The 27,635-nt window shown below is 37.3% G+C and overlaps 3 protein-coding genes across 4 annotated transcripts in view; all 3 read right to left on the bottom strand.

The window, feature by feature from the left end:
- The window catches only part of LOC123690453 (eukaryotic translation initiation factor 4 gamma 3-like), an 18,046-nt gene extending 9,877 nt beyond the window's left edge, over window positions 1-8,169 (bottom strand). The window contains exons 1-4 of one of the 2 annotated variants that reach the window (XM_045633881.1): window positions 8,037-8,169; window positions 7,173-7,226; window positions 3,943-6,405; window positions 3,543-3,715 (exon numbers count right to left, since the gene is read on the bottom strand). In XM_045633881.1, the coding sequence (XP_045489837.1) occupies window positions 3,543-3,715; window positions 3,943-4,018 (249 nt within the window). In that variant the 5' untranslated portion in view covers window positions 4,019-6,405; window positions 7,173-7,226; window positions 8,037-8,169. The remainder of the gene's footprint in view (window positions 1-3,542; window positions 3,716-3,942; window positions 6,406-7,172; window positions 7,227-8,036) is intronic. The other variant, XM_045633882.1, reaches the window with a different exon arrangement.
- On the bottom strand, window positions 6,304-9,195 carry LOC123690426 (insulin-like growth factor 2 mRNA-binding protein 1). Its single transcript, XM_045633857.1, has 4 exons — window positions 9,094-9,195; window positions 8,382-8,606; window positions 8,037-8,294; window positions 6,304-6,405 (listed from the first exon to the last, which is right to left on the bottom strand). The coding sequence occupies exons 1-4, from the start codon at window positions 9,193-9,195 to the stop codon at window positions 6,304-6,306; spliced, it is 687 nt and encodes a 228-aa protein (XP_045489813.1).
- On the bottom strand, window positions 9,111-27,635 carry LOC123690454 (insulin-like growth factor 2 mRNA-binding protein 1). Its single transcript, XM_045633883.1, has 5 exons — window positions 27,217-27,635; window positions 12,791-12,961; window positions 11,818-12,201; window positions 11,221-11,468; window positions 9,111-9,246 (listed from the first exon to the last, which is right to left on the bottom strand). Exons 1-4 carry the CDS (start codon window positions 27,306-27,308, stop codon window positions 11,279-11,281), a joined length of 837 nt encoding a protein of 278 aa, XP_045489839.1. The 5' UTR covers window positions 27,309-27,635; the 3' UTR covers window positions 9,111-9,246; window positions 11,221-11,278.

The following is a 27,635-nucleotide window of genomic DNA, read 5'->3' as shown; positions in this document are numbered from 1 at the left end:
CCAATCTGGCCATTGAAATCTCCCATCAGTATGATTGCCTTGTGTGCATCTGCCAGTCCTGTCCAGGTCTTCGTAGAAATTATCCTTTATGTCTTTTGGTGTCAGCTCTGTCGGTGCATATACTTGAATTATTGACACAGTTGCATACCCAGGCAAGTTGATATTTAGTTGTGCAATTCGTTCTGATATTCCAATGAAGGACTGTATGTATTGACTTTAGCATTTTTTAATAAGGAAACCGACACCGTGTAGGCCTGGTGTGGTTCCTATATGGTATAATATGTAGTTTTCATGTTGTTCAATCTTTTCTCCCATTCTCCTCACTTCGCTTAGGCCAATAATGTCCCACTTTATAAAACCTAAGGCACATTCCAGTTCTTGTAAAGATTCGTCTGTTCTTAGAGTCCTGGTGTTAAGCGTTGCTATGTAAATACTATTTCTCTTATATTTTTTGACATTTATTTCTTTTCCGTTGTTTTCGTGTGCATTGTCTTGTTTCTGTATGTTGTGTTTTTTGTATGTTGTGTTTTTTTGGGAGGGGGCAATCCTAGGGGGTATTGGTCTCTTGCCCCACGGTGACCAGCCGGGTTGGGGCGATTTTCCTTTTCCAAATGTTCTGTGCTTGTAATTGTTGTTTTTGTCCGGTTACCGATGTCTCGAGATTGCTATGCTTTTGGTTTTGTTGTTTCAGTCAAAGAATGTGATCTAGACCTCATGCATGCGAATGGGTCAGTTCTTTGCAGTTTTGCAGGGGCTACTATATTTTTGTTGTTATCTCCTGACACTTGTTGATGTTGTTGTGTGGGTGATAGTCTTGCCCTCATATACTCAAATGCGTTCGTTTTGTGCAGTTTAGGAGGAGCAATGATCTTTTTCGAGCCACCGAAGTGTATGTTGTCAGGTGACGTCGAGTTTTCTGTCTTTCTTTTTTCTGTATCTGAAGTTTCTCTTATTACAATTTTTTTGTTTCGAATGAATGCGTCTTTTCCATTTTGTTTTTCTTGTTTTAATTTTTCTTGCAGGTTTTTACGCAATTCCATCGTTTCCTTCGAAAAATCTTCAGTTATATAAGTATGTTTAGACATTTTCATTTTATTTTTCAATATTGTTATCTTTTTTTGGAATGACGTAAAAGTTATAAGTATTGGTCTTACTTTTTTCTCGTCTTGTTTCCTTCCCAGTCTATAGTAGTTATTTATTTCGTAGTTATCGATGTTAATATCTAGATTTTTCAAGGTTTCTTTTATTGTGTTAAGTAATTCTTGGTGATTTTTTTCTGTTTCTTTAATACCGTGTAAGATCAAATTATTTTTCTTATTTTTATCTTCTAAATGTCTAACCTTTTCGTTCAATTTTTGTATCTCAGTTTTTAGGCATTTGTTTTCTTCTAAAATTGGTTGTAATTTTTCATCTATGGTGCGCATGATACCTTCAGTTACGTTCTTGGTAATAGTTGCGGTTTGTTCATGGAGTTCTAGTTTCATCATTTCAAATAACCTCACCATATCTTCTTGCATTCCTGTAGTATTCATGTTGCAACAAAACGTTTTACTTTGCGTATATCTATCCTTCTATCGTCTATTGGAACGTAATTCAACCGTTGGCTAGTGCGCAAATGACGTGTTGGTTGTATCAGTATTGTTATAATGTATATTACTGTTCAGCGACGTTAAACTTTATAATAGAATTTGCACATCACCTCTTCACTTACAGTTGATTATGTACAGACAATTTCAGAATGTTTATTGTATAAATGTTATCATTGAATAGCCTGCAGTGGATAATGTCCACTTCTTTTTCTTTTGTTTTATTTTATTTTTTTTGTTTATTAAGTAATAATGTTTCAAATGATTTAATTTGACAGTTTTGCTAATAGTAACAATACTACACTATTCCTGTTAATTTCATACATGAATAACTGTTACTGCCAGTTGCTTAGTCAGGTTTCTTTTAGACAATTTATGTAATTTACAAATGTTTAAAACAGACAGTTGAAGTTTGAAGGTGTAACAACTTTATACTTACACAATTCAACCTTTTACTTTTTACACAGTAATTATTATCAATTTAAAAAGTGAGATGGATTAATACAACTTCATTCAATTCGTGTGTTAAAAATCTGGACTCTAATTTGGAAACCTCACAACAATACAATACCTAACATATTGCTATTTACAACCAACAGGGTTATGACCTAGCTTCCTGTACAATATTTTATATTTACATTTATATTACATAAACTTATAAACATAAAGTAACAACTTTATACTTACACAATTCAACCTTTTACTTTTTGCACTGTAATTATCAATTTTGAAGTGAGATGGATTAATACACCTTCATTCAATCTATGTGTTAAAATCTGGACTCTAATTTGGAAACCTCACAACAATACAATAACTAATATATTGCTATTTATAACCAACAGGGCTATGACCTAGCTTCCTGTACAATATTTATATTTACATTATATAAAGTTATAAGCATAAAGTAAGAACTTTATACTTACACAATTCAACCTTTTACTTTTTGCACAGTAATTATCAATTTAAAAGTGAGATGGATTAATTACAGCTTCATTCAATCCATGAGTTAAAAATATGGACTCTACTTTGGAAACCTCAAGACAATACAATAACTAATATATTGCTATTTATAACCAACAGGGCTATGACCTGGCTTCCTGTACACTATATATATTTACATTTATATTACATAAAGTTATAAACATAAAGTCTTTCTAAAACATAAAATTTCACAATTCTGCAGTGGTGTTGACGTCACTGGCTTGTTGTCTTATTATTTCGGTTGAATTGTGTTTGAGTTTTCCTTTCAGCCACCAGTTAGTCACGATTTCCAAGTTTTTGTATTATTCTTCAAACAGGACATTGACGGTTTAGTTTGGTCCGGACCCTCTCTCTTTACGCAATCTTGAGTTGGGCGTAGCTTAATCCTAGTCAGTATGAAAAAGTATTTTTGAGTTTATGCTGACATCAATAGGGTCACCGTTCTTTTGTTCTGGTAGTTTTTGTACTACCGCCAAAGTTCACTTTAGCAGCAATTTTATTTTTGGTCTAATTCCAACTTACATATGCTATTTGTACTTCCAATTACATACGTATAGTGTTTTAGTGAATAAATTTTTCGTCTCCAAAACAATAACGGTGAGGGTATTTTTGTAATATAAATTGTTCACTGTATATTTATTTCATATTTCACTAATTTCTCAATAAATCGGGGTGTATGGGAAAGATCTCCAATGTATGTTATTTACAGTACCTTTATATAGTAAGGGATACACTTTTTAATAGGATTCACTTTGTATTTACTATGTTATTTTAGTAAAAACTTCACACAACCGCTTGCTTTGCGTCAAGGTATCCGGACACCTGAGAAGTGACAATTTTATTATGGGCCCTAAATATAGGTGGATGATAGTGGACATAGAAGCATTAAATAGGACGGGCATTATTATTATTAGATGACATCACTTAGGTAAAAACTTTTTTATAATAAAATGGATAGATTAAGAAAAATGATACCTGAGTTTTCAACTCCTGTTCATTCAGACTCTCTTTCTTTAGTCGAGTTGGTTTCCAAGCATCTTTACTCTCATTGAGTTTCACTTCTTCACGGAGAGAAATATATATATTTCTTCCCGCACTGTTGCTGGATGGTGAACTAAGTTTCATGCTTCCTTTTCCTATGATACGGTCTATATAGAGATACATTTTTAAGAGTACGAAATTACCAACAATTTTAGCACAGGGCAATGTTTCAGTTAAACAGTTATTATGTTTAAAACATACCTCTAATTGTTGTACCTATAAAGCTGTCATTTCCAAATTGCCCCTTTCTACTACAAACTAACCCCTAACATAATCACAAAAGGCAATATTTGTTTCATAGAAATCTTTAAAATATTGAATAATTCTCTCTTACCTGGTGGTGCGCCTACATTTCTAGTGTCTTTCTTGTTGTCCCGAAGAATAGGACTTCTCATGTTACCGGGACTCATATTCTTAAGGAATGTGGGGAATAAGGAGTCATTTGCTGGTCTATGAATATTTATTTATTTATTTATTTATTCCAGTAAATTTTCCTACCCAACCAACCAACTACCAACCAACTAGCCCAACCTCGCGACAATCATCGCAACAGTCGCTCTCGCCACTGTTACCAACAACGCTCGCGGAATGCATCAAGAAATCACCACGAAAGCCGACGTGAATCACCGACGGAAGACCGAAGCCGTAGAAAATCTCCAATGTTGTACTGCTATTATCATAATCGGTACGGTATGGACGCGAAGAAATGCGCATCGCCATGCAGTTTTAAGCCCATCGACGGTCAAGCACACGGTCAATATCAGTCGGAAAACTAAATGTAACGCTGGCCGCGGCGGAATCTGGCGTTACCGAAGCATCACACCGCCTTTTCGTTACCGACAAGAACAAACAAAACTTACTTTTTTGGTAGACACAGGAGCCAATATCTCCGTCCTACCAAAGAAAAAAGGCTCTCACGAAAAACCATTGCCATTCCAACTGTACGCCGCTAACAACACCGTTATACCGACATACGGAGAGAGGACACTGCAACTCAACCTAAACCTCCGAAGACCATTCACCTGGAAATTCATCGTAGCAGATGTGTCGAAGCCAATACTGGGAGCAGACTTTTTACAGCATCACCATCTCATTGTTGATGTTAAAAACAGAAGATTGATCGACGGGAAAACACAGCTGGTAACAAACGCTCAACTCAGTACTGCAAACATACCTACAGTTCGCAGTATCGACATTGAGCATAATTACCATAATATACTGGCAGATTTCCCTGGGACGACTAGAATCACGTCAATGAAACTTCCGGATCGGACCGCCCCTTCACTGCAGGCCACGTTAATCAGCGCTCTTCAGCGCTGCCAGAGACTGGCACGACGGCTAACGATCTCCTACTACTACTTCAATATTCAAGTCATTTATTTGATAGAATATCTAGTCGGGAGCAGAGGAACGGTAATTGTTGATATTTATGCCAATTGCGAGATTATTTAATAATATGTGGAAGTAAAACAACACGGGGGCAAGGTCGCGTAGGTTTAGCGGTGCGGCCAAATCTTCAAACGGATAGCCGGTTCGGTGTCCGGGAGCTCGCTGCCACCTAACTAACATAGACTAACTTACTTACGTTGACAAGATCGAAACTAAACCGCGAAACATAGTCTCACAACTTCCATATATTATTATCACATTCATAAATATAATCATCTAAGCTTCCCAATTTTGATATCATTCACTTAATTCTTAATCTCACAATATATCTCCCTTGGCACAATTATAACACAAATACTACACTCGCATCAAAAGCGACGACGCGTTCTCTACCTAGTCTAGGGGCCGGCCGGCGGCGGGCCGACGGCGCGTTTCCAACGTTAGTCGACGGCGGAACCGGCTCGGCCCCGAAAACGCGACGACACAAAAACCGTTATAAAGCTAACAAAATTACAAAGAAAACGATCAACAAATGTCACTTATAAATTAATCGTACACAAGTCCTCGACGTCCAACAATCACCGTGAGGTACAAATCTCTTGGAACGTATCATTCGGTGCGCGAGGGGCGCGTCAGTCCGCGTAGAGACGTCAACAGTATTCATCAATCGCCTGCAATCGTTTCAGGAAAGCCTCAGTAAAGCGAAAGTCAGTACGACCCACACACCGTAACATATTAATCTATATCTCAATAACAAAACATAATACGCGTCTGTATAATCGATTCGTCTACTTAACACTTGTATAAGAACCTAACGTGGACCACTATTGCATTTCATCCGTCGGATATATATATAACGGTAAACAATCTAACAATTATATACTTCATGAATATATGAAAAAAATATGTGTATATCTACATATGTGTAAAATACATTTGACAAATCACTCGCGGAACTTACAAATTTTATGTTTGAACAACGACTCTTTGCTATTTACAAACTCTCCCATCTTTATAATATCGCTATAACATTTGTATCAATAAACAGACAATCGTGTAAATATATAGACAGCTAGTGTAAAGGTGTGTCCGCGCCGGCGGCCGGGGCCGGGTGCGGACATAGCTTTACGATATTAAAGTAACAGTAGCGTATAAGGCCGATCATATTGTGGTGGAATACGCTAGCTCTACTGGCACTGAGGGGGAGGACGCGAAACGCAAAGAGGCAAGTGCATCGGAGGGGCGAGTGGGTATCGGGGGGTTAGGGGGGGCGGTGTGTCGGCGCGGTGGGGGTAACGTGTCCGGTCTACTGCTGCTGGGGAGGCGGCGGCGGCGGCTGCGCAGCACGGCGGTGCCGACCCGGCGCACTCGCCTGAGCCACCATGGCGCGGATGCGCCGCTGAGCAGACTGCACAACATAACACTTGGTTACTAACATCGCATCGCATCGCATATCACACATCGCTCAGCAGACACTAGTCTAGCTCCTATAACTTATGCTATTCACATTACTTTGTGTATTCAATACCTCAACTTAAATACCTATTTACCATTGTTGTTAGCAATTTAGTTTGTTTATGTTCATGTGTATGAAAAACCACTAATTTGCATGTGGTGCTAATTCTGAAGTACACAATCTATATTATTAACTACCACAGTATCTACCCGAATGCTACGGTTGACTGATAATGGCAATAAATAATGTCTTCAGATGTTCGAGAATATCGAGAAAGTTTTTTTAGTTATAACATTGCAATGCACAAAGTTCATGAAAATAGCAATAATATAAATAAAGCATCCAACACCTACAACTAATACGACTTCTAGACGCCGAGCAACGCGTCAGTTCTTCAAACATTTCATTGCGATCTAAAGAAAAGACCGCATTTAAAATTCAACTATAAACATATCTACTTATTTAAACATAAATATATGTATGTAAATCACAAATACACAATCTTTTCTTCAACTCGCCCAGTCGCAAGCCTTAAACTACATTACACTAAGAGTTACAAATACTATAATATATACGTTTGTATGACGTACTATGTGTAGTGTATAAATTTGAAGCTCGCACACATCCGTCCACTCACGTCCCAAGTACGAAGTCCGTGTCAATCGCCAATGACATGTAAAACATTCGCCGAGTCAATAAATTATGGAACGGGCACTCACCTATATTCGAGTGTAGTGAGGAGAAACCGTTGTTCAGCCGGGGTCGGGTGTTCGCTACAAAACGTACAAAATTATTATGACAGAGTTGCCGTTACGAAAAAATTTCGCAGTGCCAGCAAAACCCGTCAATACTTATCTTCCACCTCTCCTCTCGCTTCGAACTTGGAACTATCACATTCATTCATTCAAATACCTTTAACGCGAGCCCGATTTTTAAGTACGCGTAACTAATGTAATAAATAAACATGTTTTAGTGTGCAGTGTTTGTGTTTTATATATAATGTTACATCAGTAACCGACCATAAAAGATTACAATATACCAAATATTGGCTGCTATTTTGATTTAAATAGTATATAACTGTTGCCTTTTAATACTTATAATACAATATAATATACACTCCGATAGCTCAACGTCAAAAGTGCCGGTATATATATTTTTTGTATTTAAAACTTTCGACACGAGTGCCATTACTTCATTAAAAACGTATTATTATAACACTGATGTATGTTGCAATGTTATAACTTCAAACTTATATTTTAGTATAATAATAGTTTTCGTGAAGGTCACCGATAATACGACATAATAAGCATCCAAATAAAATTACATTTATTCATTGGTAGGCAACCGAGAACATAGCAGCCAAATATTTGCTATTTTGTCCTACTAATTTCGAAAGCTGATGCAAAGCATCTCAGACATCAAGTCGTCATCCACCACATTACACGTAAGCAAAATACAATACTACGAGAACTATGAATAAAAATTCTCTATAGTCCGATCTTTTCTTTTCATTTGCAAACAAAAACGCATTTAGACATTCTACCCGATGGATTCCATCTGCGCATAGCATATATATGACATACCTGCACACTGTAGAACGGCCCGACGATGTGGACAGTAGTCTCATGGTCCTGAGCGATCGCAGCCGCCGGCTGAGCTTGTTCGGGAAGCTTGATCACCGACCCGGTGACGCGTTGCAGTTCGCGGACATTTTGGCCACCCTTTCCTATGATACGTCCGACTTGGGACGAAGCCACGACTATTTCGACGGTGAGCCGCACATCGTCAGAGCCAGACATGAAGCCCTCCTCGCGCATCTTCTCAAAAATCAGGTACTGCGCCTGTAATTTTAATATACAGAGTTTAGTGACGTCTGGCGGTCGGAAAATATACAATTCTAAGACACCAAGAGTAATTTTGCAAGTCACCTTCCACTGAGCTTCGGGGCTGCCGACGATGGTCACCTTCCTCTCTTGCTGAGCGGCGGCCGCAACGGCGGCTCCGGCTCCGGCGTTCCCTTCGCCCTTGTCCTGCTCGAGCGGAGCAATTTTGACCGAAGCGTTGCTGAAGCGAATAATGTTGCGGATGTGCGAGCCCTTGGTGCCGATAATCGCTCCCACGGCGTTATTGGGTATGTACAGGTAGGTAGTCTCCTGTTAAAACATTTCGATAATTTGAAACGATATTAAATTTGTTTCGTTTTAATTATTTAGAGCCCGTAGTAACGAAATAATGGCAGATATCTGTCTAAGCAAATATTTCCTCGACTTGTTACAGTATCCAATAAATATTTAAAAAGTTATAAATAGCAGCGGTGCGCGTAAAAACGATAACACTCCACCAAATCAAAATCGCATTTTATCAACATGCATCACGAACGGCTAATCATTTCGTAGTAATGTTATTATATGCGACGTACCAACGATGAATCATGGCCCTATGGAATTTTAACAACCGGGCGGAACAAATTATTATTGTCAACTATGACAACTGCTTTAACAACTCAGTTCAAGCTAAATATATTGTAGTCATTACCAGTCAGTCACATAACTAATACTCCACAAATCAGTTTACTCTATTAAGTCGAGGAATTCCTGGTTCCAATTAAGAATGCCTCGGCACCATAGTATCGGAGTTTACCTGCGAATCACCAGCGCCCTGCTGAGCGCCGCCCTGGCCGCTAAGGGGCGCGTAAATGGGCGGTGGGAAGGGTGGTGGGGCGCCGCAGTAGCGAGTCGACATCATGGCCATCGGGTGCAGTCCCGGGAACATAATGCTTTGCGGAGCTAGCACCTGAAAATATCAGCAGTAAATCATATGGCACTTGAAAGCATAAAAAATATTAATGTCCCTTATAATCTCAAATAAACTTCTGAATCTTATAACTACTATTAATTCTTATGTACAGCAACGCAGTAACATACAGTACAGTATACCAAATGTATATTTGTTGCTAATCCTATTGTCAGATAAATATCATTAAACTCCGAAAAATATATACACAAACAAGATTTACGTATTTTAGCTGGCTTTGATAATTTAGTTACTATTCCGTTGCAACTAAAAAGACAATTCGAGTACTTGATTACCAATATAACTTTTTACCAGGATAACGATATGTTTTCTTCAACCCCATAACAAAGATGCGACTTATTAGAGACAAATGGACTTTAGTTGTGTACCACACCATATGGCCCCGTACTAGCAAGGTGAACAAGCATACAAAAAATTATCAAATCACTTGGACAAACTATGTACTAACATAGAGCATAATCAACAATGCCATATGATTTTACTACAAATGAATCACGACTACTCAGAGTTACAATACAACAATCAACTTTTACTGACACAGCATTTTACCGAGGACTCCAGGCAGCGTCGCGGTCTTATCAACGGTGTAGGTTACCTTGCGAACACATTGTTTGGTGTGCTAGATCAGCATTTTGCAGATAAATACTCTTGAGGACATAGAAACAATAAACAACGCATGGTAAATCTATGGCATACCAAACTTCTATAGTAGAGAAATAAACTTGCTAAAAAGAACAGAAGCATCGTAAGTAGTCGGTTAAACTCTCTCGATCAGGCAACTAACGTTTTAATAAGCAAATATAAAGCATGTCGGAAGTCGAGGATTTTATTACGTCAGCAATGTCGGCTATGAACTTTCTTCAGAATCTAAAAAGCATTCAAAATACCCTCTTGGACACCATTACTGACGTTTATCAAAGCCAACTGAACGAACGAACTAACAATTTATCATCTAAACACTGTACTTATGTTGCGATACATACAATTTGCGGATCATATATGACAATACAGTACATAGTCGCGATATAAAGAAATCTGGAATAATAACTCTGCAAGATAAGTGCCAAATTAAAGGCAAGGATTTCACATTACTGGCAAGCGGGCAACAATTCAATACTTTACAAACGGCACCGAACATCCTTACACCAGATGTTACAGACATCAACCACATTATCAATATAACAATGCCTTACTTCAAAGAAGACGATACAGATATCGATAAACTGAAGCCCTTTAGATAGAAGGCTTGGAATCCCAAATAAAGGGCATGAAGAGCAACATAGATGAAATGCCTGAGCTATCGAGCCACGACATACAATACTCCAGGGCGCGTCCGCAGCGCTCGTCGTCGCCTGGAGGAGGTGTCGGATAACAGTCAAATAAAATCACTTGTTCACAATGAAAGTGAAAGTGTTAATGCGCGAAAGGCATTCTTGATAATCGAAGATACTGTTATGTAGCTTAAGCACTCATAATTTTTTTTCTCTCATATTAATTAATAATTTTTAAGTGAAAGCAATCTTTTATTTAGTTGTCATTAAAGTGTTCGGCAGCAGCCCGAACACACACATTTACTAGAAAAGGATATTCTAATATAGTAAACTTTGCTGAACAAACTCATAAATCCTTAACTGAAGCAAGTCTACTTCAGAGAAATCTGTCTAAAAATACATGTTATGTTGCGCTTACGCAGAAATGTGTTCGTACAACATAAACATTAGCAGTATGTTATAGATTTAGTCTTATTTCAAAATACTTTTAAGAGGATGTATTGGTGTTTGGAAAAAATATTAATAAGCGATTTCAAAGTTCAAGTGCTGTATTGTAAGTGATACCATGATTATCTCATGTTCCAAAATAAACGTATTTTTGGATTTATAGATTTAATATATAATGACTTATATATTATAAAACAATGTAAACGTAATATATTGTACTTGAACAGATACGCACCTGCAAATCATTTTCGTAACTCTGCCGCATCTTAGCAGATATATATTTGTGACTCGGCCTACGCCATGTTTTCGATGGAACCCTTGACCGTGATGATGCGTTCTAGGTTAAAGCTGTTGATGTCATTGATAGAGGAGACAGTTATTTTTGTGTCAGTCTCTTGCATGATGCGTTTTATTGTGTTACCACCTTTACCAATAATTCGGCCGATCAGATTGTTGTGTGCGAGGATCTTCAAGCAAATCTCACTGAAAATAACAATTTCTAAATCAGTTCTATAAATTAGTAAGTCATATATATACTTGACAAACTTGATAAAATAATTTTCTAAAAGTAAGTTTTATTAGAAATTGCGTCTGGAAATAAGGAAATTATCTTAAGGAAAACTTTTAAACTTAAAAAAAACGTTTTCTGATACTTCAGAGGTCAAATTAAAATGTAGAAATATCTTTCGAATCGGGTTTAATTTGTGTTAAGCAAGGTTATGAGACAGCTTATTATGAGACTTCAAAACTTGACACTTTCAAAACGTAAAACGTTATCTTTGACCTAGTTTTTAGAAGTACCTAAGTTTTTAAATTAAATAACTAAACATACCCCTTGTTGGTGTTATTGGCCTCCTGTTGCATCACTTCCAGGATACGCTTGCAAGCGTTGGTGCAATTCTCCGGGTTACCATAGATAGTGATCGCCTTCTCCGACGAGCCAACATTATCCTTGCGATGCACGTCCACTCTAGCACGACTCTGCTGGGTGATTAGGCGAATGGTGCTGCCCTGGCGACCTATGATCGCACCGACCATGTCGCTCTGGACAAGTAGTCGCAGCGGAAAGTCCGTAGGCCTAGACCCGGCACCTGGGGCACCGCCACCACGGCCACCGCCCGGCCGTCCGCGCCGGCCGCCACGTGCTCCACCATCCGCCGGTTCCACCTTCATACGGCTGCCTTCCAGCTCAAACCCGTTCAGCAAATTTATCGCCCTGTTAAATCCCAACCATTACACATGTAAAACAACGCCACAGTCTACGTTATTAAATACCAATACCAAAGCACCATTCCATCCCAACCCACGAAAAATACCACCCAGACACTTACAAATTAACGATGGGTGTAGCATTGTAGACTTTTTTTTATTGATTAGATCAAAGATGCCAATTTAGATACTATCATAAACCAGTTGTCATCTAATTTAAGTTAACAATTATTTGAATATAAGTAGGTAAGAAGGATACATTGCGGTGCACTCTTTATTCTCGGTGTATTACAAATTATTTAGATAATATAATTTAAAAAGAATTAGGTCTGTGTCTAGGTTTATGCATATATCTACGACCATAATAAAATTTCTCAATAGTGAAGTAATAGGTGGTATGATATTTTCTGTAAAAGTTAATTTTCTATATGACCTTTAATATCAAAGTGCACTAAATCATCGCCATAAATATTATGGATATGTACGTTGTCTGATTATTAAGAATTTAAACCACATCCTAGCATGCAACACGCCAAAAAACTTGCGAAAAGAAAGCACACACATATCATGCAGTGGTTCAAAAGCCATTTACTCACTGCTGGGCCTGCTCAGGCGTTTCGAACGTGATGTACACCGCTTGGGTGTTGGCATCGCGCGCGTTCGCCTTATCGCAATGCTGCACGTTGCCGTATTGAAGTAAAAGGGGCTCGATGTTGTCGAAGCGAACGTGCAGTGGCAGCCCGCTGATCAGCACTTTAGAGGATCGGCTGCGACAAGCGACACGGCCCATTGGTAACAGTAAACAAAATAAACAGTAAAAAAAATGAATGGCCTCAGTATAGGGTGAACGGCCCCAAGTCAATCCAGGCTAGGCGCTATTTGTACGTATTGTAGCCAACTTTATCCTAGTTAAACAACAGACGGAAAAGCGCAATACTTGTGGCATATTGTGTTGTACTTCGGTCGCGGCGATGTGCGGGGAAGGAGGGGCGAGCGGCCAGTCGTGAGCGATATGCGACCCTAATCACAAAATGGCGGTGCCGGACATGACGTCATCGGACCGCCGCTTCCCGCACCCCGCGCGCCATTCACAAGTCGAACGTAGTGGCCGCTTGCATTTACGCTCCCGCCAGGTAGTGACGACCCCCACTTAGTTCGTTTACCTACATTCGCTCACAAAGTCTACGATAAGTTATAAAGAGATAAAGCGTATGCGGTAAGTTTATCAAGATGATACATCGCTTAATTCAATTATCGCTCGCCGGACACCGCACCCAGTATCTACAATATGCGACACGCAAACGATACATTTCGACGACAAGAATGATCGGCAAGCCGGCAACAAAAACTATCGGTAAATTTCATATACATATATAATTTTAGCTATATATTCTATGAAATTTACTGATCGTAAGTATGTACGTAGTAGTACGGCATCAAAATACATAGTATTTTTAGAACTCGATTATATTGTCCAATTTGTAGAGATTATGATAAATTATATTTATTTAATAGTGGCCCGACTATACTCAGGTAAATAACTAGAATACAAAGTAAACTGGTTTCATATACTCTTTGCAAGCGAGGTAAATTGCGAGAGGGCCTCGCGAAGGGTGGAACACTACACCCCAACTATTCACCAATATGCACTTTACCCAGTTGCTCTATGCATTATATAATATTAAACATGTACCTACGTTTTACCGAGTTTTTTTATGCCGCCTTTTTCTCTCGGCCTACACCCTGTCTTTGCCGATGAGTAGGGATGACTAATGTGGCAAATTTAATGACGTGGAATAGTGATACCTGTTAATTAAATCTGTACTACTAATTGCGCGCGAATGAGAATAAGGACATAAAAAGAAATAATTACAACAATTCAGAATTTTTACTTAAAGTGGTAATATGCTACTTACTGTTCAATGATTTTAGCGATAAGGATTTTATAAACGTGTTATTTCAAACCAGGTCGTTGACATGAAATTAATCGGAGCTTCCCAATTTTAATTCTTTGAGCAACTTTACAAACCAATCGAGCGGTTACACTCTCGTTTTTTTAAACGTTAAATTCTAGCGATAACCAGAATGCTTATGCCAGATATTACCCATTTTTTTGTTAATAATAGAATTCATATCAGTACGGCGTAAAAACATATCTAGGTATTGGTCAAAAACAGCTATTCGGTTCGTGGCTCGAGATCGTGTTTCGTTTTCGAGAACTCAATTTTTTTCAGTAAAGTTTCATTTCCCAAGTCATTAAGGCCGTGTCTCAGTAAACAAATAAAACCAAATATGGCGGTCGGCTGTCGGCCGCGAGCCGCGACCAGTTTTCAAACTTTTTGGCTTTCGTTTGGAAAGTTACAATTACTGAGCCCCCATCCGACCGGTTCCCGACTCGAAAAATAGCGCAAAAATCAACTTGTGCCTGTTAAATTTTCGCAATGAATGATATTTAACTATATCTGTAATTAAGCGTCGACTATGTCAAAATGTTGTAAGTACAAACAACACACTTGTCATTTTACAAAGATTTGATTGATTTATTTTAGTCAATTTATAGTTGAATGTAATACTTGGCCTGAACCAGTAAGAAAATTTATCAGTGTCGGATAAATCTGAGCTTGAATTTAGTCCGAATCACTTTCACATTTACTATATTTGGTGCCAATCCCCACGACACCTCACGAGACTCAGGCCTGCATGGTATATATAAAACATTATGTGATTGTTTGATAACACCAAAGTAACGAGACGGATGGGCCTGAATGATTTTGCTTGGGTATAGTCCTCTCTGCCCGGTTTTGGGATAAAAATGATTTTCACTTCTCTCCATTTCAGAGGTATATTACCGATGAGCTAAGCAGGCTCGAAATACTGGCACCAGATGGTTCACTAAGATACTCCCACTCCATCTATGCCCAAATAATATCTTGGAATACAGAGGAACAAAGAAGTGCTTATCACGGTTAAGAGAAGAAACTTTTTACGTAACTTCAAAAAATACAAGCTCCTTCAGCTAATCATACAAGGCAAAATGCCAGGTGGAAGGAGACCTGGCCGCAGACGCACGTCCTGGTTTAAAACCTTGAGACAATGGTTTGGTCAAAGCACCAAGTCATTGTTTAGAAGCGCGGCAGCCAAAACTAAAATAGCCATTAAGATCGCCAACCTTCGCTAGGAGATGGCACTATAAGAAGAAGAACTTATTTGAGTTTTGAGTTTTTTATGAGAGTTTGAGTTTGAACTCATACATAAAAAATCTACTTATGAGCTTAGAGCAATATTCTTATTTTACTTGCAATTAATTTAGTCGCCAACAATAGTAGTAAAACAACCGGTCCTCGTTTTTACAACAATGAGTTCCGATACTCCTGAAGTTGAATATTACTAGGTAGTAATATTCAACTTCAGGAGTATCGGAACTGTACCCATGAATTTTAAAACAATTTCAAAGGAAATTACTTTATTAACAAGTAAACAACATTAAGAGGTATAACTAGGGCATCGAAACTCGGTTCAATTCTGAAAACCCGGGTTTTCGGGTCTAAGAGTAATCAAAACCCGGGTAGACCGGTTTTTTCGAGCATTTCGATCTTTTGGCCTCAATCAATTCATGGACCCGTGAATGCGTATGAGACCTAGATTTCGAAAACTGCTATCCCTTGCAAAATTTGGTGAATGTAAAGTGATCCCTATATATCTTCTATTTTTCATAGATGTCCATTCATCGAATGATATCGAAAACTTCTTTTCATCTGACAGTATAATTTTTATCTCGTTTATTATTTCTAGCTTCCTTTTATCAAAGTCTTTGAGAATTATGTGGCGAACGGTATCAGCAGTAGTTGGTAATTTGTTGCCGGTCTTTTCAGAAAGGTACTTTAAATCTTGTGATTTTGAGAACGTTCTAAGAGAAATTCCATATTCCAAACTGCAGCCATATGAGACACCATAACCTGCATACTTGGGTTGGCATCAGTCTCAAATGGCGCCGGTATTCATCACCCGCGCAACGATACACCCTCCCCTCTCAACTGCTCCACAGTTCACCTCTCTCATGTCCTGAGATGGACGCGCATTTAACTTGCATGTCTTGTTTATGGGTAGGAACGTAGCAAGGAAGCTACTTTTTGGGTCATAAATAATAATTTATGAAAGCGAATTTTTATTTAATTTACTTATTATTGCATTCAAAGTGCTTTAAACTTAATAAACAACAAAAACAAAAGTATAAAAAAAAAACCCGAAAACCCGAGTTTTAAAAATTGAAACCCGGTTTTTTTTTGTAATCCTCAGAACCGGGAAAACCCGGGTTTTTACGGCCCGGGTAAACCCGGGCTCGATGCCCTAGGTATAACGAATAATGGTAATAATATCTTAACGAAATGAGGCTAGTCTTAAGCTATCTAGGATTTTTGGTCTAAATCTCTATTACATGTTATACAATTCGTCCAATGTAAACGGTTTATTTAACTTATCACTATCCTTCATATCATAATGTCCTTCGCCATAATGATATAATATAACGTTAGCTGAATCAATTTATTCCTTTGACAGTGCTCTACCAGGATAATATTGCGTTTAACTTAGTGAAATGCAATAATCCTGTTAAACTGAACGCATCCACTTAATATTATGTAGTCTGTATCAGTCAATGTAATCTGTATCTGTCAATGTAGTCTGTTATAATAAATATATCGCCCCTGTCTGTTCCAAGATATTGAGCGGTTCGCACCATTGTCTAACTCAGCTGTTTTATTTATTTCTCTTTACTAAATTCCTACTCTAAAATAGTTTGTAACAGGTTATGGGCCCAGACGCCCGGATAGAAATAGGGAAGTAGGATTTATAAAGTGATAGGCATCACGTTGATGCAAATTGATTTCGTGATACGTCGCGACGTCATTAACTTTTCAGCTTACAATGGCGGACCCCCGTTTTGCTCAAATTGATCGTTTGGCGGGCCGTGATAATTATCCTACATGGAGTTTCGCGGTGAAAACCTTTTTAGAGCATGAAGATTTGTGGAAATGTGTCGAGACATCGGGCATGGCTTTTACGAAGACCGAAGATACGAAGGCAAGGTCAAAAATAGTCCTTCTAGTTGACCCTATGAACTATGTTCATATCCAGGATGCCACCACGGCTAAGGAGGTATGGGATAACCTGAGAAAGGCTTTTGATGACTCCGGCTTGTTGAGGAAGGTAGGTCTTCTGCGAGAACTAATTACAACAGATCTGGAAAGTTGTGGTAGTGTTGAGAACTATGTCAACAAAATCATCACATGTGCACACAAGCTTCGTAATATAAAATTCATTGTAGATGATGAGTGGCTCGGCACATTATTATTAGCCGGGTTACCAGAGTCATATAGTCCTATGATTATGGCTATGGAAAGCTCAGGTGTGTCCATCACTGCTGATTTAGTTAAAACAAAGATTTTACAGGATGTAAAGTCTCCGGACAACTCATCTGTTTTTTTTTTCAAATTTCTACAAAGGCAAGGCAAAGAATAGTAAATGTTCAGGTTCTAAAGCAAATAGTAAAGGTCCCAGGTGCTTTAGGTGCAATAGGCATGGTCATTTAGCCAAATTTTGTGCCTCAAACAGCTCAAATCAAAAGAATAAGTCTGAAACTATTAATACTTCTTCTAGCTATGTTGCAGCGTTTCCAGCCTCACCAGGCCTAGAGAGTGGATGCTGGTACATTGATTCAGGAGCTGCAATGCACATGACAAACAAGAGAGATTGGCTTTATGACTACGGACCTGCTTTAGTAACAAACATTAAAGTTGCAGACAACAAAATATTAACAGTAAAAGGCTGTGGTAAAGTAAATATAGAAACATATGATGGTGAAAGTGAATTAAAAATTGGTACAATACAAGTAAAAAATGTTTTATATGTGCCAGATTTGGCTGTTAATCTTCTGTCAGTCCGCCAAATGACACAGAATAACTGTCAAGTAAAATTTAGTAAGAATACATGTAATGTTTATAAAGAGTCTAAATTAATTCTCACTGGATATATAAAGAACAATTTATATGTGGTTCATAATGAAACTTATGCTTTGATGTCATCTGTACATCTATGGCATCAAAGGATGGGTCATCTAAATTATAATGATCTTCAGAAACTTAATGAGTCTACAGATGGAGCAGATATAGAATCAAGTAGAGAGGAGCATGTGGTATGTAATACTTGCTTAAAAGGTAAGCAAACAAGGCAACCATTCAAACATGCTGGCACAAGGGCTTCCGCCCTCCTGGAGTTGGTGCATTCAGATGTATGTGGGCCAATGGAGGAAAAGTCTCTCGGTGGTGCCAGATATTATGTCACTTTTGTCGACGATTGGTCTAGAAAGGTATTTGTTTACTTTATCAGCTCTAAATCACAAGTACTCGAAAAGTTTAAAGATTTTAAGCTACTAGTAGAGAATCAATTAAATGCTAAAATTAAAACACTAAGATCTGACAATGGAAAGGAGTATGTCAATGAAGCATTTGATAAGGTTTGTAGGGATTCTGGTATCAAACGTCAACTCACTATACACTATACCCCCGAACAGAACGGCATGAGTGAGAGGATGAACCGAACTTTAACAGAACGTGCTAAATGTATGCTTATTAATTCTGGCCTACCTAAGAAGTTTTGGGCTGAGGCAGTAGCCACTGCTGCATATGTTATCAATCGCTCACCAACAAAGTCTTTACAATATAAAACTCCTGAGGAATTATGGTCCGGCATTAAACCTAATATCAGTAACATTAAAGTGTTTGGTAGCAGAGCGTGGTATGTTGATGACATTTTGTTGTTTCACAACTGTCAGGAGTCAGCAAACAATATAAAAGTAAAAATGAAGAATAATTTCAAAATGAATGAGCTTGGAATTGCTTATTGTTATATTGGACTTTGTATTTCATACAGTTCAGAAGGAATAGCCATTGATCAAACTAGGTACATAGAAAATACATTAAGACGTTTTGGTATGGAACAATGTAACTCAGTAGGAACTCCAATGGAACCGAATATAAAGTTTTCAAGTTCTGAAAAATTTGAAAGTATACCTTACCAGGAAGCCACTGGCTGCTTATTATACATCTCACAAGGAACAAGGCCAGATATATGCTATGCAGTGCATACATTATGTCGATATAATAGTTCTCATACAGAAGAGCATTGGAATGCTGTTAAGAGGTTATTTCGATACTTACAAGGTACAAAGTATCTACAGCTTGTATACAAAAGTAATGTTGATGAAGAAATCACTGGATACTCAGACTCTGATTGGGCTTCCTGTACTGAAGACAGAAAATCATGTACTGGATACATTTTTAATTTCCAGGGTGCAGCGATATCTTGGAATTCAAAAAGGCAGCAAACTGTTGCCTTGTCTACTACTGAGGCAGAGTATATGGCGCTCTCAGCTGCTACTCAAGAAGCTATGTGGCTGAGACAGTTGCACTGTGAACTGTGGCCTTCTTTAAAGGTTACACCTATTACTTTGTACTGTGATAATCAAAGTGCTATTAAACTTACAGGTACTTACAGTTATCATGCTAGGAGTAAACACATTGATGTTCGTCACCACTATCTGAGGAACAAAGTTGAATGTGGTGATGTCAAGATTGAATATGTGGGCACTGATTCGATGGTTGCTGACTGCCTCACCAAAGCCCTACCGAAGCCCAAACACCAGCACTTCCTCATCGCTATGGGTTTGCGTTCAAGGGAGGATGTTAAACTGAACGCATCCACTTAATATTATGTAGTCTGTATCAGTCAATGTAATCTGTATCTGTCAATGTAGTCTGTTATAATAAATATATCGCCCCTGTCTGTTCCAAGATATTGAGCGGTTCGCACCATTGTCTAACTCAGCTGTTTTATTTATTTCTCTTTACTAAATTCCTACTCTAAAATAGTTTGTAACAAATCCACGTCTAGTTCAAAAAAAACTACCAGGCTAAATCGCATTATGCTAGCATAAAGAAAAGTAAGAAATAAGTAGAAATCTTTTCTCATTTGTATATTCGAACTTATGTGTTTTTAAACCAACACCAGTACGTGAAATACAGAATACACACACAATAAGTGTTACAAATTTTATCAGTGACTTGTCCGTTGCCGGCTGGCGCAATGACTCATCAAGCTTAAAAATTCACGCCGTCGCCGCAGTGCTGCCCCACTTGCTTGAGTATGTCGCTATATTATCTAGCGGCTTTTGAAGAAGATAAGGTAATTTCATGCACATGAAATGCTTGTGTGCTTTCTACACACTGCTCTAGGTTTACTTTCTGTTTACCTGTTTGTACTTTATTAGTTAGGGTTAAAGTTTACAATTCAATACCTAACCTAACCTAAACAAACTATATAATAATTCGTTTTTTGGACAGTTGTTTAAAATAAAATATTAATATACTAACCTAACCGAAATAGATAATAATTCGTTTTTTGGACGCTTAGATTCGTACATACTCAGTATAATCAAATTCAAGGTATTGAATTGTAAACCCAAGTTAGAAATACCCTTACTTACTTACCTTCTACGCCACAAGTAATAAATTAAAATGAAACAATAACAAAAAACATAACTGTCTCCATTATAGAGGAGAGTGCGAGCCTACTACTGAAAAACATTATGTGACGTCTTTTCAGAGTTTGTTGTTGTATATGGTATGTATAGTATCGGTCTCGAAATCGTATCAACGAGATTTTCATAAAAACTGAAAACTTTCGAATTTCGATCTCGACATCCATAGTAATTCAATGTGGAAAACTGCGGCGCCGGCGCCGCCATTTTATTTACGAACCACGTGCTTATGTGTAAGAAACACAATAAACTACAACAAAACTTTTCTAATGCATTCAAGAAATATCTTTGCTATACGTTCGAAGGTAATACAATAGTAAAAACCGATTGGACGACGTACCTGCGATATTTACTTCTATCCATGTTATCAATTGCAATTGGTTACACTAGAAGCCAGGACTTATCACACACGCAACTTAATGTAATTTTGAAACGGTTTCAACGACCGAAGAGCGGCGTATCACCACAAGTGACTCCGGTTGACTGCGTCGGCCGTCGGGCTTGAACCGCTTGTAGCCGGCGGCAGTGTTACCGCTATATTAAATTTTAAATTCCAGATAGTATCCGGAAAAAGCAGCCAGATAATATTATCTAAAATCCTAACACTACGCGATAGAAATCTATAAAACATAATGAATATCGGCCTTGCTCTATAGTTCAGCCAAATTTTTTTTTACATATATTATGTGACAAATATATACATACATCTAAGCATATTATATTATATATCATATGTATTGCTATTCGCAATAATTTCTAAAATATATAGTAAGCTAATCAAATAAATTGCCTAGGTACCTCATTCTAAACAAAGGACCATCGTCTTGAAATTTCATTTATAACCGATCTAGCGAAGCCATTTTAAAGAGACAAAGTTATTTTCTTTGCTAAATACCACCAACGCTCTTTTTATAATTAAGGGAAAATTTTGTAAAATGGCAACACTGACCCGTGGGCGTGCGATTGCGTCCTGTTGAGAGGGATGGGGGGAGGGGAGTTATAGTCACCGGTCGCGGGTCGCGAGGCAGGGTTCCTGCAAGTTGTACTCGAGCGCATTATTGTTACATACTTGCAACACACAATTAAAATAGTAGTTTGAAGCGTCAAATAATAGCATCCTGAGTAAATTAACTACAATGTCTAGGTTGTGACGGAAAATATGTTTATGTCACAAGTTTGGCTCATCAAAATCACAAAACCATTAATTGGTGTCCATTAGTCCATTAAACTAAATCTTAGTTAAAAACGCCACAACAAAGACCGACTAAGAATCTAGATTTTCCAATGAGTTATTTTTAGGTTTGAAAGTAAATTAGCACCCATTTGACTTGTAAGAAATGACACTAACACGAAATAGGGGTGGTGAACCCCAAGTTGACAAAATATGTAATCTGTATTGTATTCTAGTACCTAACCATGTATTAACCAAGTGTATAAACATTACGCAAATGATTTCAAACGACATTTGGCAAGCAAGGATATCTCACGCCCGAGCCCAATAATTAGTCCACAATGTCACATTGAAAACAATCTGAGATCAGACCATGACAGTTCATCTATCTCCTATCTTATATCAATCCGTTGATTAGTTATTGGTACACTTTTATCAAAACTTGGATTAAGATCTCTATCTCAAATGGTGAAAAATGGAATGAAATTGGGTTTGGACGTCAGCCCCTTCTGGCGTTATACTAACACCAGTTAATATTAGCACCAGAACCTCTCTTCAACTAGCGTGGCAATTAAGTGCTTAAATTTGAAAAATTTCAGTGTCAGCTCCGTTAGCAAGATTATATTAAACTACGGTAACAGACTGTCTAATATTAAATATTTTGTGTAGGCACTTTATTTTAAATTTTATTTGTATACTAAATTGATTGAAACGACTTCTAATCTGATGAAAACCCTTTACTATTTGAAAGCCGAAGTGTAAAATAGCACGCGTCGGAATTTGCAAAGAAAGCTGCAATAATACACCTGCATCTTAACATGAACTAAACTTTAATTGTTTTTGAAAAGCATGTTTAATAATAAGAATAAATTGATTCTAGTATGTAGCCAAATGACTTACGGGCAATTCTTTTAAATTATTCATTCTTTAAAATTTTATTCATCAGTCACCAGAGAGGTCATACATACATAGCGTTAATGTCATTTAAATCACGCAATGCTGTGGAAATAGTGGAAGAAATGGAAATATGATTTATATTGTTGGCTGAAAGTAAACTATGTAAGTAGATAAATAATTTTTTATATATACAAAATGAGAAGTTTCAAGCGTATACAACTCCAGCATGTTTTGGCCGAAGTTTCAAAAGCAGCGCAACTAACTGGCTAATTCCATGTCGAAAGCAGGACAGGAAGAAGGTAACATCGGCTCGCGATATATCTCGTGATAAAAACGATCGATTTAAAACGTTTTAAGAGTATGAGGGGTATAAAAAGCTGTGTGCATTTGTGCAATCTGGCGAGCCGCGCACGTGCGACGTTTCCACCTGTCGACAGGTGCGCGGCGCTCCAACATCTATGTAATATAATATGTATATTATACAAACATGTTACCGGTATGAATATTAACACAACCATACACATTCTATAATTTGACAAAACAGCTACCATAAACAAATCAAACATCTATACATATTAATTGAACTGTTTACTTTAAACTTTCTTAGGATTTATTTACGCGTTGCCCTCTGACAATAGCTTATATAGCCCTAATAAAGTATAGTCAAATCACATCTATATACACACATAGGTACATAATCCATCAGGTGAGGTAAAAAAAGCCACGTTTATGTGTCATATTATATTAACCCGAAAGACTTGGTCGAATATGCAATGTAAGTCGAAGAAAATCTGTAGGACATGAAAACGGTTTTACTTATATTACAGTCATAATTAATTATAAGAGTTCAAATAAGCGTTTTAAAAATCGTCACGAGATGAATCTTGAAGTCGGGATTGTACCGAGGGGACCATTAAGATAGATTTTATTCAATTTATCGAGTTCAAGGGACCGAAAAATATTTAAATTATTATTAGTGTTTATTGTAAGTATGTAAGAACAAGTCTTCATCGCGTCTAACGGTCTTTTGGCGACAAAGAAAAAAATTTTTTTTGAGGAAGGTATAATTTTTCATGATTTACGTACTAGCTATTAACAATCTACCAATAGTTAAATGTTTACATTATTGCTATCTTGTTACCTCCGCATTTAGATAACTAGCTGCCCCTTTCTAGAAGGTACCTTCGTTGAATATAACAGTTATATTTGTAATGAATCATTGCCAACAGTTCAAAGTACTTACTTGTAGAGATAATTAAAAACGCCAACTTACGATAAGAAGGTTATCTTATTCTACTGTGCCTCTATTATCTTTGAAGAAGCTATTTAAAATCATGAAACACACGTATTGGTTTTAAATGAAAATCTATATGGATTTCTGTGTATAATCCATGTGACGCTACATTTAACCAGATAGTATTATAAATAAACATTATCTATCAATTCTTTCTTTCTGGCAAGAAATATAAAGAATTATGAACGGAGTGCGCCAGACCAAAATAAAAATAGCCAACCCCTTGCTACTTGAAGCAAGGAAGTGTACGCGGTCGTGATCAAGCTAAATTCTAATAATAACGAGCCCAATAATGCGTTCAATTTTCCACAACGTCGAAAATGTCACTGGCCTCAGCGGAATTTTGCATTTTTCCATTGCCTCTTAAATAATAAGAGCACTAATATGTTTTAAAAAAATCCTTCTTAATCTCTTTAGAAAGCCTTATTATTTTGTTTTAGTTTGGTTTTCATTATAAAAAAAATGATAGGGGGAAAATAAAATAGGTTACTTTTCCGGTTAAAGTAACCTATTTTATTTTCCCTTAGGTCTTACGATGTTGTTATTTATATCAACAAATATGGTTAGTAGTTATTATTTTCTCCTTTGCAAAAACATTAATTAGTCTAGTCAGTCAAGACAATTAATTCATTATATGTAATTCCAAAAGTTTTCAAACTACGGGCAAGTGAATGGTACATTGTGGCGAAAATAAATCTCATTTTTCAACCTTGCTCGCAGTCCGGAACATTGTTAAAATTGCAATTACATTAATTTTTGCTGTATGGTCGTGAAAAATATTCCAAATGTTCTGCAAAAATCACGTGTTAAATTTAAGTGTACGGAACATTTTTTGTTATAAAAAATTAATGTTTTTCTTTATTAAACTGAAGGAAAACGTTCCAAAAGTTCTGCAAATTTGACACATATCGGAAAAATATACCGGAAAAATATATATATATAGTTTTCAAACTTGGTTGCAAACTTCGAAACAAAACAAACACCTATTCTGATGCATTTACAATTTGTAACCTCATACACGATCCGGAACTTTATGCAATTTGCAAAAATGTAATTTTTTCATTTTCTAAAATGTTTAAATCATCCCCAGTATGGCAAAGTTATCACCTGGCGATGACTTAGGCATGACCTACCAACAAATTTTTCGTGTTTGTGAGTCATCTAATGACCTTGACTTGGTTTCAATTCAGAGATTGGTATGATATTGAACTTGGCCGACTAGCTCCGCGACTTTACTAGTCACGGACGTAAATAGCTTGTAAGCACTAATAATAAGCACATAATATGTGCAAAATATACAGTTTTCTTTTCTTGCTTACGCAAAGGCAACTCTACTTTGCAACGACGCTGACTTGTATTTTGACGTCGCAAGCACTCTCCAAACGCAGACCACCCCTGAACCATTCCCTAGTAAAACTGGCTATATTTAATAAGATAATTTAGTATCTGTATGCATAAAATATGACCTTTTAATTACGTTTATATAACTTCTAGTAATGTAGAGTAAAAAAAGATTTTGAAATTAAGATGGAATGATAGGCGGACGCCATTCTATAATGCCACAAGTTTATTCGATCCAGTTTCGTCAGGCTAGCTACTCAAGGCCAGCATTAGCAGTTTAAGCCAAATTCGAATTCCCGTCATACAGCAACCTTTAACTGCTAAGATAAAAGTTCTTTGAATGACAAACCTTCTTTCGGCAGACAAAGAAAGGATTAAGAGTAACAAAACCTCCCCTATTCTGGGAATCCGAGGGGATAGGGAGTTTAGAATGCAGGCTACCTACCTACCCATTATTATATAATGCGGAATGCCGTTTAGCCGGTCGAGATTTTTAAACTGGGTTGTTATTGTGCGCAGAGTATAACCAAAAACTGTTTCCTAAACTGTAGTACATGAAAATAGCATAACAATATTTAAGAAATCGTTATGATTAAGTACTTGGAATTGTGAATAAATTAGAAAAGCTATTAAAATAATTTTAAAATTCCTCGTAACGATTAATATTAAATTATCGTCTGTGATACGATGATGATAACGGCAATAACATGTTTGTTAGTTAGTTTTTACTATAAGATAAGTAATGTTATTTGTTAGAATGCGTCAGTCGCATCTAAACTCATGAACAGGAAAACATTATATGAATATTGTATAAACCAAGTTGAGGATAAAAATGTTTGAAAGCAAATTAACTAAAACCGAAATAACAAAAATAACTTATAGTTATAGAGATAATGGTTATTGAACTATAAATAACGCTCCGCTTTGTAGGTATACACATAATAAGTTCTCAACTTCATAATCAGCTTCGTAATAATTACGTCGTGGGTATAAGATTAAGCCTTACTAATTTGTTGGGGACCATGTGGTCTTTTCGATTTCAAATTCTAAATTCTTTCATTACCAAACGCCAGTTCGCAAAAATCGTAAAATTGGTGGCGGCAAATTTTTTTAAATATTTGGGCCGGATGTCTTAAATAATGGAACTCTGTCCTTTTCTAAACGCAGCGCGGGAAAGCGAGATAGACGCCAAGATCGGGGAGCCATCAATTGAACCTTTTAGGGTTGCCATACAATTCAAATCTACCATATTGGTTTTTAATATATAGAAATATCGTTAGAGAATAACTTTATTTTCCACTTTTTTGAAAACTACCTATATGTACCGTGAACGAATTATATTTCAATAATTTATTTAATTTGCATGTATCGTTTAGTATCGATTGAGCGTCATCAGACTCGTTTTGATGATTCCGTGTTGAAACTGAATTATTTATCTATAATATGTTAACTTAATTAGAATAATAAAATTCTACGAAATTTCCGTATTATGAGAGCAAGTTATGTTAAGTTATGCGTAGATACATGGATTTTTTAACGACAACCCTAGCCGCCATCATAAATGTGGCCGGCGTCACGGCGCGGCGATGCGCGGCGCGGCGTCGAGTGGCGTAGGTGTCTTTGCTGATAGTCTATTTTATACACGAAAAATGGTACTGTAACAACACTGCGGAGTATGAAATTATTAAATATGAGTAAATCTATATTTAATTTCTTATATACGCACCTGTCTTGCTGATCATCTTGATCGTACATTTGATCATGCTCGTCCTGGGAAAGGCTGAGCTCGCCAAACTGTTGCTCCACAGAGTTAGACATTTCATTTTCACAACCACAAACACAGGAATACTGGATAAACAGTTCACTTTGTCCGAAACGTGGGTTTACACGAAAATTGGTGTGTTAATGTAGAGTCGGAAATGCTTGATTGTTGGACGACCGGTGCGCACACGTGCTCGTTAAATGTCGTGGTTTATTTTTGTATTACATAATAATGTGAAGCGGGCAAAAGCACCGAGAGCGGCGTGGTTTAGATACGGGCACGTGTGCGCCGCGCGTACGGTTCGCTAGCTATCGAGAGCTGTAACCGACTGAGTGACGTGCCGTGCGTAACGTCGTAATCGAGTCGAACGAAGCCAACCCAAC

This window comes from Pieris rapae, chromosome W, assembly GCF_905147795.1.
Source record: "Pieris rapae chromosome W, ilPieRapa1.1, whole genome shotgun sequence".
NCBI lineage: Eukaryota > Metazoa > Arthropoda > Insecta > Lepidoptera > Pieridae > Pieris > Pieris rapae.
This window is presented reverse-complemented; position numbering and strand designations above follow the sequence as displayed.